At 39.1% G+C, this 15,598-nt stretch overlaps 1 protein-coding gene across 4 annotated transcripts in view; it reads left to right on the plus strand.

The window, feature by feature from the left end:
• LOC111861720 (ras-related protein Rab-37) overlaps positions 1-15,598 on the plus strand; it is an 89,700-nt gene that overhangs the window by 62,999 nt on the left and 11,103 nt on the right. For 3 of the 4 annotated variants that reach the window (XM_023846523.2, XM_023846521.2, XM_023846522.1), the window contains exon 2: positions 15,049-15,245. The exons of the other annotated variant lie outside the window; for it this stretch is intronic. In XM_023846523.2, coding sequence (XP_023702291.1) covers positions 15,069-15,245 — 177 coding nt within the window. In that variant the 5' untranslated portion in view covers positions 15,049-15,068. The remainder of the gene's footprint in view (positions 1-15,048; positions 15,246-15,598) is intronic. 4 annotated transcript variants of the gene reach the window in all.

The following is a 15,598-nucleotide window of genomic DNA, read 5'->3' on the forward strand; positions in this document are numbered from 1 at the left end:
GACAGAATAATATTGTGCACGAATATTTTCGGTGTTTACAAGAATATATGTATATTGATTACGTCTTCTTTAATCTCGTGGGGGCACGCGGTAGCGTAGTTGGTTGAGGCATTATGCTGCAAGACGGAAAGTCGCGGGTTCGATTCCCGATGAGGTTATTGGATTTTTTTTTTCAATTGACCTAATCCTTCCAGTTGATCAATGGCCCTGAGATCGGCTCAGCCTCTAACAGAAATGAGTACCAGGAATCTTCTTTTGGGTAAAGGGGGGCCATTGCTTAAGGCTGACAGCCTCACTGCCATCCGTGAGTCAATTTTCTAGAAGATGTTGGAGCCTCGACGGCCTGGTACAGGAATAGCTTTGGCTTTTTTTTAACTTAATCACATATTCCTTATGCATGAAAAGATGCTTACTAATGAATGCAAAGCAGTCTGACTTGGAATTTTGGATACGAGGTTCTCATAGTGGTAACAATGAAGGGTGCTCTTTCCTGGGATTTAAAGCTGTGTAGTCCGGCAGAACTGAATTGAACTACTGGGCTACACGGTGTCACATCCGAGGAGGAGCGCTCTAACTTCTGGAAAGTTAATGAAACTTGCATCAATGCTCGACAATGCACTCGGTTTATCAACGTCTTATTCGCAACAGAATTTAAATTCATGCAATATATTCGTCAATAAAGTGAAAGAGAAGGGAGAATAAGTAAAGGAATGCAGTTAGGAAACTGAAAAAACAGATATAGAAAGAGTGCAGAATGCCAGAAGGGTGCTATACGAAATAAACAAAACTCTGACCCAGATAACCAGGTTAATTTTATTTTATGTGACTCTAATTTGGAGTACTTATATTGTTCAAAGCATTTCTTGCGATTTTGAAAACTCACTGGCTTCAACATTTTTCAATTGCCAATAGAAATCTAATCTCCGAAGACAATCACTCTGTAGATGCATTGCATATAATAAGAAAATATTTTTCTCGTAGTTCATTAAATATTCATATATAGGATACTGTTTCAAATAAATACGGTAGGTAAATGAATAGGTCATTATTTTACTGTCTTTATATTTTTTGTATGATGAGCCACTGTTGATAGAATTCATGAAGTTCCTTTTACATAACGTACAAGTTACGCTAGATCGATATGGGCTAAAATCTAATTCGAGCGAGTTATAGTTGAGACTTCCGCTACCAAACCTAATATAAATACTGTCACGTACCCTGATAAGTGACAAATAATTAATGGGTTTCGGATTAGATGAATCGATTTATTGAACAATTTCACAAATTGTAATCACAGTTAACTATAACACTCTCAGATTACTTTTCGAACTTGCTACACTTACTTGAACGATGTCTGCCACTCGAAAGCACGCCAATTCACTTCTGGCGTCACTGCTGAACTTCTGGCGTCACTTCTGAACTTCTGAAATTCTGAAATTCTGAACTGTTTGCTTCTCGACTGGCCTCTCTTTATTCTTGCTAGGCGGTTGGTATAGGAATCACCTCCTTGAAGAATTCTGTTTTTATATCGTTAGTAACGGTCTGTTTAGAATGTCGTTACCGTGAACATGTCTCCAATAGCTCCATTAAATCCAGAGTAACGGTGTATTTCGCGTTACCAAGGGAACGCGGCCCATGAAGCCACGCCAGCAAATGGGCAGGTTGCGGCTGTCAGGCCGCACGTCATAATTAGTGCTATAGTCGTTTCGGAGTTGCTGATGGATACACAAATGATTTCATGAATAACACTTCATTTTACATATGTTTTGCTACAAGCCCAAAAAATTCGGTTCGCTCTGACCAAAAATAATTTCAGATTCAAAAAACTTCTTTTAACTGAAGAATGACATCATGTCTGCTATAGACCTTATATGAATCTTTAATAAAATACTTATCTAAGATATAATTATAATTTATGGTTCAATATGCATACATTTTTCATTCTCTCAATGCTGACGTATTTAAATAGCAGTGGCGTTTGTGATGATCGATAAGCATAAAGCAACCAGAATTTTCTTAATTAAGCGACGCCAACAGATGATTTCCCTGAAGAGTGGAGGTGTCGGAAATCTGACCTGAAGTCTGTAACATAGCATTTTCTCGCCAGTAGTAGTGGTTAAGTTCCTGAGAAGCACATCGGTTTGCAGGACACAGGATTTACGCGATACGGGGGATTAGGGGAACTGCGGTCGCTGATAACATCAAAGCCTAAGTTGCCTGTTCGTTCACTAGACACACAAAATTAATACTCAACAACACCTTAAAAATAAATTATATATAACATACAGAAAAGGGGGGGGGCACGCGGTAGCGTAGTTGGTTGAGGCACTATGCTACAAGCCGGAAGGTCACGGGCTCAGGTCCCGATGAGGGCATTGGATTTCTTTCAATTGACCCAATCCTTCCAGCCACACTATGGCCCTGGTGTCGACCCAGCCTCTAACAGAAATATGTACCAGGAATTAATTAAATAATTTTCCTGAGGAGTAAAGCGCGGCAGGAACGTAAGGCTGACAACCTTACCGCCATCTTTGAGCCTATTGTCTAGATAATGTGGGACCCTCAACTTCTCACAACCCTATGGGCCTTCACGGCCCGTTACAGGGATAGCTTTACTTTTTATTTATACACAAAAGGTGCTACAAAGCACTCCCAAATAGAATTACAAAATTTAGGAAAGTGGGTATGAGGGACCAAACATTTTAAAGGTTTTGTTGCAGTAACTTCAGGGAATCGAAACCAAGAATAACTGTGCTGGCGAAGACCAGCAGCAATTTACTGCTCTGCTCTATGCATTTAATTTTTAAATCCGTTCTAAATAGGTAATATAACATGGAAATCTAGAACTTAGACAAATTCAGCTACAACATCTATGATATTCTCAGGGAGCTTCTTGTATAAATGTAAAATGCCTATTATTAACTTTCAAGAAGGAAACCATTTTTCTGCGTAACAAATCAGCAGAACTCAGTAGACCTTTTTACGTATACGTATGCTTAGGAATGTTCTAACCAATTTTATGAGTTTCTCATTCATTCATCTTTAATATTGTTGTGCCACACTATATACAGTTCGAATGATAAAAATGCATATAATGCATATCTTATTATCGAACAATACAGATCTGAACAGCCTGTACCTTGTGTATTTCGCATATGTATGGGATGCCATTATGTGGAAATCCGCAACACGTTACCATGGAAACGTTTATATTGAATTGCATACCAGTTACATCGGAATTACTAATGAAGGATGCCTATTATGCAGAAGCGTCCATGGAGGATATACGATAGAATAAAAAATCCAAGAGTGAAAAGATATATTCGAGTGGAGTACACAAATTCTTCAGTTGTGTTCTTTGTGAATGTGCTTTTCTCCGAGGTCTTGAATTTATTTATTATAGATATAAGTTCCTCCCTTCTTTCGCTTTTACATTCTGTGCTGAACTCTTACAGCAGATGCTAACACTAAAGCGTCCTCGAGCAGAGCAGCATGTAGAAATGTATAGACTGAACGAGCCACGAGTAGACGGCTGCAACATCTTGCCCGTTATTTTGTTAATGACTTATTAAGACCTCATGAATAGCTTAATGTTATGACTACATGACAAGCTTGATCACATTTTGGAATTATGTAAAATTATTAACATTTATAAATTATTTCCATGTTCGCTGTCCTCTACAGTCTTGTGGGAGAAATCGAAGTTAACCTTAAAGTGAGCAAACGAAAAGCAACTTACCTACGATGCTGCTAAGGGGTGATTTTTTTTTCAAATATATTATCTTTAGACATACACCATATCAAAACATATTTTAAGGACAAGTTTAATTCGTAATAATACCGTAACATGGATGGCAAGAGTGTTTCAAGGCAACGACCTGTAAACAACTTTCAGTTGAGTACGTGACAGCAATAGGATGAATGTTTATAGCTCGTTGCTAGGCGACAGTCAGCGCACCAAAGGACTGACGAGATTTCACGTGACGTGTTTTCTGTGTGGTCAGCGTCATCAAATTTCAATTGTTTCCTATACTATCCGTGCTGCGACTTTATAACGAGAGCTGTGAGTCCCCCGTGTGGAGGCGGGATCGAATAACTCCACCGTGACCCTGCGAGTCGTAGGAGGCGACGAAAAGCGAAGTCTCAAATCTGAGACAGTAAAATATGGTAGCGAGTCCCAACGGACTCAGACCCGAGAAAGACTGCACTGGCAAGGGCCAGCAGTATGTACAAGTCAGAGAGGACGTCCCACAAAAACAAGACCGTAAATGCCAAACAGTAATAAATATCTGGTCATGAGCCCCAGATATGGCTCGACACCAAGATTTCCTGACTCACTGACTGACTGACCGTCAGTCGCAATGTGACTTGGACTTGGGACTAAATTGAGAGCTAATTGGAACTAGAAATGGCAGTGAGAGCGAGTTCTCAGTTCTAGGTAGGAGACAGCCATGGAAAGTTCGTCGACTGGTGAAGATTTAAAGTTCGATTATAAGACTTTATTCATATATAATATTCGGAGTGATTTGAAGCCCTAGTTTCTGTATTTAAATTGTATTACCAAGAGAGGACTAGTTTGTGTGTAACAGTGAATTATAAAGTGTAAATCAGCGACAGCTCTAAATGTGGTTAAGAGAGATTGTAACCATAGCGCTAATAAATCCGATTATCCGAGCTAGAGCCGGAAAATATTAGCCACGCGTACCACCATACACGTGACAATACGTATATTTCATAAATGTAACAATATTTTGTATAATGGACTTTTTAGAGATATCTGGTAATGTTCAGTTTAATCACCATGTAAATACTTAACCAGTGTTATGCCCGTAAGCAATAACGGGGTCGGATGGAGTCCCCGGGGTCAAGAAAATATTTATCGAAACAATGGTGCAACCAGGAAGAAGTAGTAATGCTCCATGCCCAATTTAAAAACAATTCCATTTGTAGTTTCCAAGAAGAAACATGTGGACAGATTCGGCATTCCCATTATGGGTTCATTTTATGACGTCGCGCAAAAACACACGAAGATCAACAAACTTGAATTACATACAAGCATACATTAGCGAGGAATGTACTGTCTTCGCTCGCTTGGAAACCGGGATCGTGGGTTCGAATCCCTCTCAGGGCATGGATGTTTAGTTTGTGTGTGTGCGTTTTTCTGTGTCTGTGTACAGGTAGAGGCCTTGCGACGAGCTGATCACCTACCCAAGGAGTCCTACCGAATGTGTAAGATCTAGAAAAACCGAAGTGAACGGAGAAGTTCATGGAGGCTCACTGGGGCTGTAGTGCCAAGGGAAAAAATATATTAGCGAAAATTCACGTGAAAAAAGCAAGTTATTAGAAATTTTTCAACTGAATAACAGTGCTATATATTCTTGTGACAAGTAGTAGACTATAATAACGCACAGTTTATTACCTATTTACGCCTTCTGTGACAAGCGTTTGACTGTATTTTGTTGAATAAATTATAGCCCATTCACTAGAAGTTAGTCACTGTTTGCACCTGATGTGCATTTCGTCAGTAGCGGAAATTTAAATTTTAGAAGCACACACGTTCAGTAGTGAGAGAACTATATACGTCGCAGTGTTTAAACCGTATCCTATTGTTTAGACCATTATGTTATTACAGTTTTCACATTTAGACGCACCCATTTCGGACATAACCATGAATTTTCTAGATTTTAATGTATAATTATTCTGTTCATGTTTTTTTTCGTCACGTGAAATTTAGGAATTAATTTATGCGCGTTGTTTATTTTAAGGATGTCCACATTTTTAAAAATACAACCTTATATTTCCTCTTTCTCTGGGTAACAATATTGTTCTGTATTTGGAGTTGAAATATAAAATAACAGCAAAAATGTATATTTCATCATAAATACACGTATACCTTTGCGAACTGCTGAAATCTGTAGCTATTTCCGGCGTTATCATAAGACAATAGGTGTAACAGGCCGGTACCACAAACAATAAGACAATACGTGTAACAGACCGGTACCAGCAAACGATAAGACAATACGTATAACAGACTGGCACCAACAAATAATAAGATAATACATGTAACAGACCTGTACCAGCAAACCTTAAGACAATACCTGTAACAGACCGGCACCAGCAAACCATAAGAAAATACGTGTAACAGACCGGTACCAGCAAACAATAAGATAATACATGAAACAGACTGGTACAAGCAAACCATAAGACAATACGTGTAACAGACCAGTACCAACAAACCATAAGACAATACGTGTAACAGATCTGTCCCAGCAAACCATAAGACAATACCTGTAACAGACTGGTACCAGCAAACAATAAGATAATACATTTAACAAACTGGTAACAGCAAACCATAAGACAATAGTGTAACACATCGGTACCAGCAAACCATAAGACAATACGTGTAATAGACCGGTACCAGCAAATCGTAGTTTTTCTCAGTGTCTTGTCATCAATTTTATTCCCGGTGTCAGAAGGCAAAAAATTCGGATCACTTGTAGATTTCTTCCATGTATAACGCAACGATATCAATATAGATTTTAATGATACTAATCCACATTTAACTTACGAAAGTGTAGATTTAATGTTTAAAATGTCATAAAAATATGAACATTCTGTGTTTATGCGCTACACGTTTCGGCCACACAGGGCCATCTTCAGGCAACACATTTTTAATAAATCCACTGCCTTGTGTACTTTGTCAAGTAGTACTCTTAAAATACGTCATTATTATTATTAATTTGGTGTTATAGGATGTTTGTTTTTTTTTTGTCTTTTGTATTCCGGCCCTCTGTGCCCCACTGGGTTTGCCGCTCCATTGGTTTTGTGTATCTTGTGTTGATTTGAGTTCCTTATATATATATATAGATCACATTTTAAACGTTTTAATGAATATTTCAGTGAACAAAATGTGGATTAGTGTCATCAGAATCTATACTGATATTGTTGCATTATAGACGGAACTACAAATGATACTTCAATGCAACAAACAAAACAGACTCCGTGATTTTAGTCCGCAAGCGAACTGTACCGGCCGAGCGACCGCTGCTTGTCGGCGAAGTGTATTGCCAACTTTTTGCGGATACAGGGTGTCGCGTGGTCAGCGCAACGAAGCCCCACGGCTGTTAATTTCGGTTTTCTAGCCGGGAGCCGCTCTTTCCTTGAAATATCTCCTCAATTATCATCAAGAGACTGAGTACACCCCGTTCCAGACCCACTACTTCTCAGAATAAGTCTGGTAGCTCCGGGAATCGAACTTCAATGCAACATGATGTTAAAATACAATATTACAAAGAATTCGGAATTCTAACGCTAAATGAATACACAGTGAGTGAAGCTGCCATTTCCCGGCAATTACATTAATGCGAGCGCCCAATATAACATTTTATGTGTAAATAATTTACTGTCAATAAAGAGACTTTAAAATTCATACAAATTCGCTATTCAACAATTTGAAATAATTAAACTCACAGCACAATGGACATCTTCCTCCCTTAATTGTCGTATGCATGTACAGGGCGTGTTCATTTTATTAACTGAAAGCCAATGGAAAAAGTCTCCCTTCATTACTGCCAGTGATTTGATCCCTTTGGGGTGAGCATTGGCCGGAGGGCTCTTGTTGACCTGTTTTGTGTGGTTGATACATAGGAGGTTTCACCTTCCAATATAATTTTCATTATAGCGCATCAGTTTTAAAAATATCGATTCAGACATGTATCTTCGAGATTTTAATTAATCTAATACAGAGATGGTACCCCTCGTATGGAGGCGGGTTAGAATACCCCACCCTAGCCCTGCGAGTCGTAGAAGGCGATGACGAGGGAACCCGGTGCCTGGGGGTATAACTAGGCCACCCTGTCAGTGGGGGACATAAATACAGAGACCTGGTCCTTCAGGTTGGGTGTTCGATGCAAGCCTGACGGCCTTGCTCTAAAAGTTATTCTTGCCAAGTCCAAAAAAGTGAATACCGGGTGGTGTACTTCATAATAACAAGGAATAGACAATGTTTTGAAATGTTTCTTGGTATAAAATAACGCAGAAACTTCTTTATTTTTGTTCTTTCCCCAAGCAGTATATGAAAAAGACTTCTAGAAGAAGTGGATGTATAGCTCCACTCATACTGAACCTTAGGACTTGATTTAGATGTGCGCTCAGTTCCCTGTGTCCGTTTAGTAGAACGCAGTGTGGGCTTCAGAGCCAATCTGAACGTGGTAACTTAAATACGAGTATGTTATCCGATTCTGCCAGTATTTAAGCTCCATTCATTCAGTACTTAGCCAGTCACTTGCTGGCAGAACTGACGGTACGCGACTGAAAATAAAAATTACTACCCGGTTTTTGTTTAAAGTATTCCATATCGAATTCTAGCAAATTCTGTATAACGGTTTATGGGGTACGCGAAAATGTCAATATTGGTCGTAGTAAATTAAGTTTTATTATATATAAATATGGCCGGTCACGGTAGCCGAGCGGTCTAAGGCATGCACTGTCTTCGCTCGCTCGGAAGCCGGGATCATGGGTTCGAATCCCACTCAGGGGATGGATATTTGTGTGCGTTTTTCTGTGTTTGTCTACAGGTAGAGGCCTTGCGACGAGCTGATCACTCGCCCAAGGAGTCCTACCATATGTGTAAGATCTAGAAAAACCGAAGTGAACGGAGTTCATGGAGGTACTCGTAGGCCTAGGCCCACTGGGGCTGTAGAGCCAAGGGGAATATATAGATATATAGCTGAGAATATAAATTATCCAACAATGTCCAGTGAAAGGCGTCGATATCAATGTTGCACGAAATCCACGAATCGATTAAGGGGATATATAGAAAATATGACCTGAGGTCTTATGGAAACCAGGCTTTATTATGGACCAATGCGGCTAAAAAAGGAATTTCTCGACAAATTTTAGTGAAAATATCTCATATCGAATTCGAAGAAAATCATTTCGAAGGCATAGACTCTAATACTCTAAATCACAGATAGGACAGAGAGATGGGCACGCATGACCTCCACAAAAAGTCTAATAAGGACATACAGTATTCCGTCCATTTTCATAAGTCCAAGTATCTATGACAATTACAATATTCTACATAAAGCATGAATAATCTTTAATAGGAGCATCCTCTATTACCAAATCTTATGCTTGAATCCCTACATAAAATCTTCAACTGAAACAGATCACAAATTGTTTGGTATGCATATACTTGTTATCTTAAGGTAGTAACGGAAAGTCATTCTCAAGGTTCAAATGTACATTCGCACATACTTAATTTTCTGTTTTCAAATGTGAATATTTGTATATAAAAGATAGAGCATCTGCGAAACTTTTTGCCAGATACAATATGTTAATTAAAATTATCAATTATGTGATTCACTCAAAATTCATTATTTAGCCCTGTATCAAGTGAAGCTTGAAATTCTATATTTTATTATACGTGAAATATTATTTGCATATATATGAAATGAAATAGTCCTACCAATTATAGTCATCCACATTGTTACAAATTCGAAAGCAATTATTCTTAACGTTTTTGGTCCTTGCCACTGGATTGTACGTAAGGGGACGTAGGGCATAGTATTCGTGGCTGTTACCCTAAGGCTGGGGTCACACGAGCGCACGAAGTACGTCCGTTGCAACGAGCGTACTTTATAACGGACGTTGCTGAGGATACCACATAGTTGCAGAATGCGGTGCGTAGTTTTCGTCTGCAATGGAGCCAGAAGAAAGCGTAACATTGCCTCTCTTGTTTATTTCTACAACGGATGTCACGACGTGCGTTACAACGGACGCATTTTGTGCGCTCGTGTGGTCCCAACCTAGAAGGAGAACGGGGACGCATTGCAATTTAAGAATTTACTCTTGTAACTTCGCATATTTTTACCGTTATCTATAGTACTTATAGAAGTCCGTGTACTTTTATATGTATATTTGCTTAAGCGCTAACTCTCTACCACTATCTCCTAATGCATCAAGCGATTAATATAGAGCGTTACGGTGGTAAATAGAAACGGTTTTGTATTGTCATGTGCTTTGGTTTCTAATGGCGGAGTTTAATAATAAGAAGGAATATTACCGGTTTTGTTTCGTGCTGTGCAGAAAATTTTATGTGTGAGTTAAGTGACTGAAGTACAGAAAGTTTTTTATAGAAAATTTATCTACTCAAGTGCTACAATAGTCACGATCTACATTTGCACACGAGGCTAAACCTTCACAAGCCCTAAGAAATATCACGGCCACCTTATTATTACGGTATCGCCGTGGCGTTGGCTTTAAAGAATTAATACTCTGGGCAATAACAGTATATTTTATATAACAAATTTGAAAATTTTCCTTCGAATTTTCAACGGGCATTTTATCGGTTCTGCAAATTATGCTCATTGTGCTCTTCGGACTTCCAGCTCTAATTCATCATTTTGTGAATCACCCAGTTCTTAGTGAGGCTTGTTTGAATGGGGTAGGGTGCGGCTCCTTGTTTTATAAAAGTGGATTATTATTCACAGAAAAAAAAAATACTTTTATATGACACCATCCTGAAGATGGAGGCAGTATGTTTCTCTAAAACATTTGTAAACTTCTACCATACAACACGGCGCCATTCTCATAAGAAGCCATTCTTCATGGTCTCAGTTGTGAAGGCTTCAGATCTCACATATTACCGTATTTACGCATGTATAGGCCGCAGCACAATTTTCAGACAGAAATTAGAGAAAAAATAATTTTCTTGGAATATTATTTCAGGAGTAGAAATTATTCCGAAATTTGGCAACGTTTAATTTTCTTAAATGAAGTGTGATTTCGAATATTTCGAATATAAGCCGCACCCCAGTTTTCCTCTTGAATTTTTGGCAAAAAATGTGCGGCCTATACATGCGTAAATACGGTATTCACCCACCAGAGTATGCTGAATGGAAATACGACTGGGCCACTTCAGACACTTTTCACAACCTGTAATCCGAACTTCTTGAAGTTATAATGACCTTGGTTATGGCTTAAATTATACGTAATCTAAAGGACCCTCCATTGTTGTCTTTACCAAGGTAAGACTGAGAAGAGTGTACTCAGTAGGGTACAGATAAAGATGTCCCTAGGCTGATCACGTTAGCCGAGCGGACCAAGGCATGTACTGTCTTCGCTCGCTTGGAAACCGAGATCGTAGGTTCGAATCCCACTCAGAGCATGGATGTTTAGTTTGTGTGTGTGTACAGGTAAAGGCCTTGCGACGAGCTGATCACCCGCCCAAGGAGTCCTACCGAATGTGTAAGATCTAGAAAAACCGAAGTGAACGGAGAAGTTCATGGAGGTAGGCCTAGGCCCACTGGAGCTGTAGTGCCAATGGGGGGGGAGATGTCCCTGTGCCTAACTAATTAAGCACTATGCCATGAAGGCGTATGGAGGAGTGGATGTATGGACTCACATTTTCTTGACGTCTGCACTAGTAGGATGTGAGTGGTCAGATTCACGCCCCGGTAGCTTTACCCCCGAGGAAAGAGCCACCGGTACCCATTGTATACGAGTTTTTGTGAACCCCAAAGCCGCTCTGGACGACATGGAGAAGTGAAAATTCTTGTCCCACCAGGACTCGAACTCTGACTTCTCCGTTCTCCAGCTCTCAGCCAATCGCTATACCGACTGAGCTATCCCGGTTCCGGTACTTAATAATTCGTCAAACAAAATCCTCATCCGCGTTCTTTGAAGTTTATTATGCTTACGTGCTACCGGATTATAGACTAAAATTCAGAAAAACACAAGATTGTTACATTGAACATGTCGAATTCACATTTCAACGGCTTGATACTGCACAATATGGAATTACTACTAAAGATTAATGGAATAAATCAAAATGCCTTCTAACGATGTAGAGACCTCTCGTATCAAATATAACATAATATTGTCGCATAGCATGTAAGGCTATAGACGTAGTTTGGATTGATGAATAGATTTATTGATCACTTACAGGTCGTAACTACTATCGCTCTTTCCGCACTTTACGGCTCAGTAGAGCACACAACTTAGTGTTCTCATTCTGTTACTAGAAGTTTCATAGTAACAGCATCAACAGTGGCTATTCATCTGCCTCCGGTTCAAATTCTCTCTTCACAGAGTCCCGTACAGAACTATCAACTGGTTTTGTCCCTTGCTTATAATATCTCCGCACGGACAACTTAGCTGTTGCCCAGAAACGGCCCTGGTATAGCCGCCTATCTCGCGGTCGTTGCATTGCAACGGCTATACAAGCTGCAATATAATTAATTTTTATAATAGAGGTGGAGTAAATAAGCATGGCACAGTTATTAAACTCGAATTGCGGAATATCAATTTTTCGCCTCTAGTATTTGCCGAAAAACAATATTATGTGGAATCCGTCTTTTTCCTGGGATATCATCATCGCCATTACACACTACCAGCTTCTGCTGTACCCAGTAATGTATCTTTTTAATCTCTAGTCTGTATTAGCGGAGCCGGCGAATCTGTTGCGCATTCAGTTGGTAAAGGCTTTGTCTAAAATTTCGGACAGTACTAATTAGTTGCAACATGCCCCTGGTAAATCAATTTCACCTGAACCTTCCATTATCTCTCAACACCCACACAAAATAGCGTTCTGTTGAACTCGTCAGTCAATGCATACACTCGTGGGTTTCAACTTAACGAGATCCCATCATGTCCTTAGGTGACAATTAAGAGCACATTACTCTTGAAGGATCCCATTTCGTGTCCTTAGGATACATTTTTTTTCTCGTACGTCTTAAGGATTTAGAGATAATTCATAATATATTTTCTGCTGTGTCATAACACGATAACCGTTGAAGTGATTTTGATAACATTTCTTTATTGGAAGTTCTGGAACAAATTTGTCGGAAGTCACGCATGTTCATCCCTTTCTCTGTGACCTAGTGACTGCACCCAAAGAGTTTCAATATAAATCTAATATAAATTGAATATAAATTTTTGGAGAAGACGGAACTGTCTCAACATTGACGTTCCTTTTAAGGCCTACTTCAACCCTCCGATACAGGATCCTCTTGTTAAGTTGTTTACTATTCAACTTGTTAACAAATTACCCGTTTTACCGATCCAGAAGGCTTCGATTAGACCCTGTCCGAAGTCAGTTTAATCCAGCTCCATTATATTGATCTGAGATTTATTTTAATGTTGTCTCTGTTGTACGCTCACATCTCCCAGGTTATATGTTCCCTTCAATTGTCTAAAGCAAAGTAGAATTGTTTGAGTGTTTCGAATGCGTACTACGCACCCAGTTCATAGCATCCTTTCTTAATTAACCGATAACAATTAGAGAATAGTGAAAAATTTTACTTAATAATTAATTGGGAAGGTCGTGAAAGGAAGCATTGTGGCCTCATTTGAGGCACTATCCAGCCATTTACCTGAAGGGGCTGAAGAAAATAAAACTATTAGTCAGCATAGTGGGTCTCCGGGCCGAAATTTGATATTAGGACCTCCCAAAAAGCACGAATTCTACTCACTCGAATTCGACGTTCGGCTTCTACTGGTAGAGTTCTCTATGTCTTCTCTTACTTTATATCAATGGGAATGGTTGTTTTGTTACTCCAGTTAATGTATCATGAAAGATTTGTGTTTCTTTCAGTTACTGCAACCAATCTTTTATAAATTGATTAGAATAAATTTAACTAACTGCATGGCCATAGCCATTTTCTTCCTTCTCAGAGGTAATTAAGAAGCACATCTAAGTTTAATAAAGTACAAGGGTCAACAAGGATATGTTCATGTATTTATTAGTTTTGCACTTTGGTATATTTTTTATTGAAAAATAGCTGTAGCATGAAACAGGTGGTACACACATATTTGTGACATGTTTATGCTCAAGAGCATACGCAGAATTACCGTAGAACTTCAAATCACCATTTTATGACCTATATATTTACGAAGTATATTACATTAATAAACTTTATATACTATCTTTATGTTCACGGTGAAGATAAGCATCGTGCCATTAAGACGAATAATGAGGTAGATCCACGTTTTCATAGAGACCTAATGGGTGCCCAAGTTACCCCGGCTTTCGGCAGAATTTTTCACAGCGAACAAATGTTTTAGCGGAAAATATTTTGTAGATTCTGAAGTTCCTGACGATGATGTATAACACTCGGTATTACTGCGTTTTTGGACTTTGTTTATCGTCCGGCATTCCAAAGAACACAACGTTTGGGAAACTGGGTCTGTTTCCTTCTCCAGTTGAGAGGGTGGGAGATACCTACTCTGTTGGGTAGGTTAGAAAAGGCTAACCGCAATCACTGGAAAACCTAACGTTCTGCATGATGGTTCTGTGAAAACGACGTAACGTGTAGTACAGTAATTTTTTAAGGAAATGAAACATAACGCAACATATAATTTATGTAAAATACTTCGCTTCTCTTATCATTAACTCGTGAATCGGTGTGGGCCAACTTGACATTTGAAAATCTCCTGTCCGTGTTATATTATAAACAATTTCCAAAATTTTGTACGAAATATTCTGTATGCTTTTGTTTCGATATGCTATGGTGAGTGTGAAATTACAAATCGTCGAAAAATAGCATGTTTATGATTTCGGACATGATGACATATTAATAATCTACCGATTTTTTCTTCATAGATAAAGAAGTTTCATGACAAAATATTAATTTTAGGAAATTAAATAATAGACAAATTCTAACACTTATTATCCTTTCAAGGACTGGCCCCTCGAAATCGTATAATGAGCTACCCGCACTACTAAGTTTTATTCAGAACTCATTTAAAGTCGTTATTCTTTTTCCATATGTTGTGGTACAAATGTTGCAGCCTCTGAACAGAGCAAACCATTCACACATACAGGCTATTTATTTTGTTAGTTATCTTGCGTTGCGTAATATAAGCGAAAATAAATTCTCTTGTCAGCGCTTGACATTTAAAACTAACTGTCTTTGCAGTAGTGGATATTAAGCTTGTACCTAGGATTTTTACAGTGGAAGAGGCATCTGATTTCTAAATTCAATTCGGCATGGAGGGATTAATAGTTTAATTGAGAATGAAGAATAAAGTGGTTGCGTCCTGCAGCTTGTATTGTTGGAAGTGTCATGGCAGACGTGCAGCACCAGCAAGTGCGTCGCGTGGTGACGCGACCGAGTTGGAACACTCAGCAACCGCCTCATGCCAATGGTTCCCCAGTTGTCGGTACGGTGCGGAGGGACTCCACACCAACACCTCTCCGGCCACCATTGCGACCCGTGGAGGCCTGCGACTTCACCTGCAAGGTAAGCCTTAATTTCACCTCAGGATTGGTTTGTGGGCGGGTCATTTAACGACTCGGTATCAAATAATTCCATGGTGCAGGCCTTTTCTTCATAGGTTCCTTGAAGTTGCTCAGTTGACCAGAAAATTCTGTTTGTGTGGAATTCCGAAGGTTCAACATCATGTTCGTAAAAAGTCGACATGGACCATATTCTGAGCCAGTTGAGTGTGAAGTTCACACCGTTATACTTTATTTTTCTGAAATCCAATTTAATATTCTGTTATTAAGATCTGCTTTCAAAGTGATCTTTTCCCTTGAGGGTTTCCGATTAAAATTTTGTTGCATTTCTCAGCTTCGTATGCAAGCTACACATTT

This window comes from Cryptotermes secundus, unplaced genomic scaffold (assembly GCF_002891405.2).
Source record: "Cryptotermes secundus unplaced genomic scaffold, Csec_1.0 scaffold235, whole genome shotgun sequence".
NCBI classification, from domain to species: Eukaryota; Metazoa; Arthropoda; class Insecta; order Blattodea; family Kalotermitidae; genus Cryptotermes; species Cryptotermes secundus.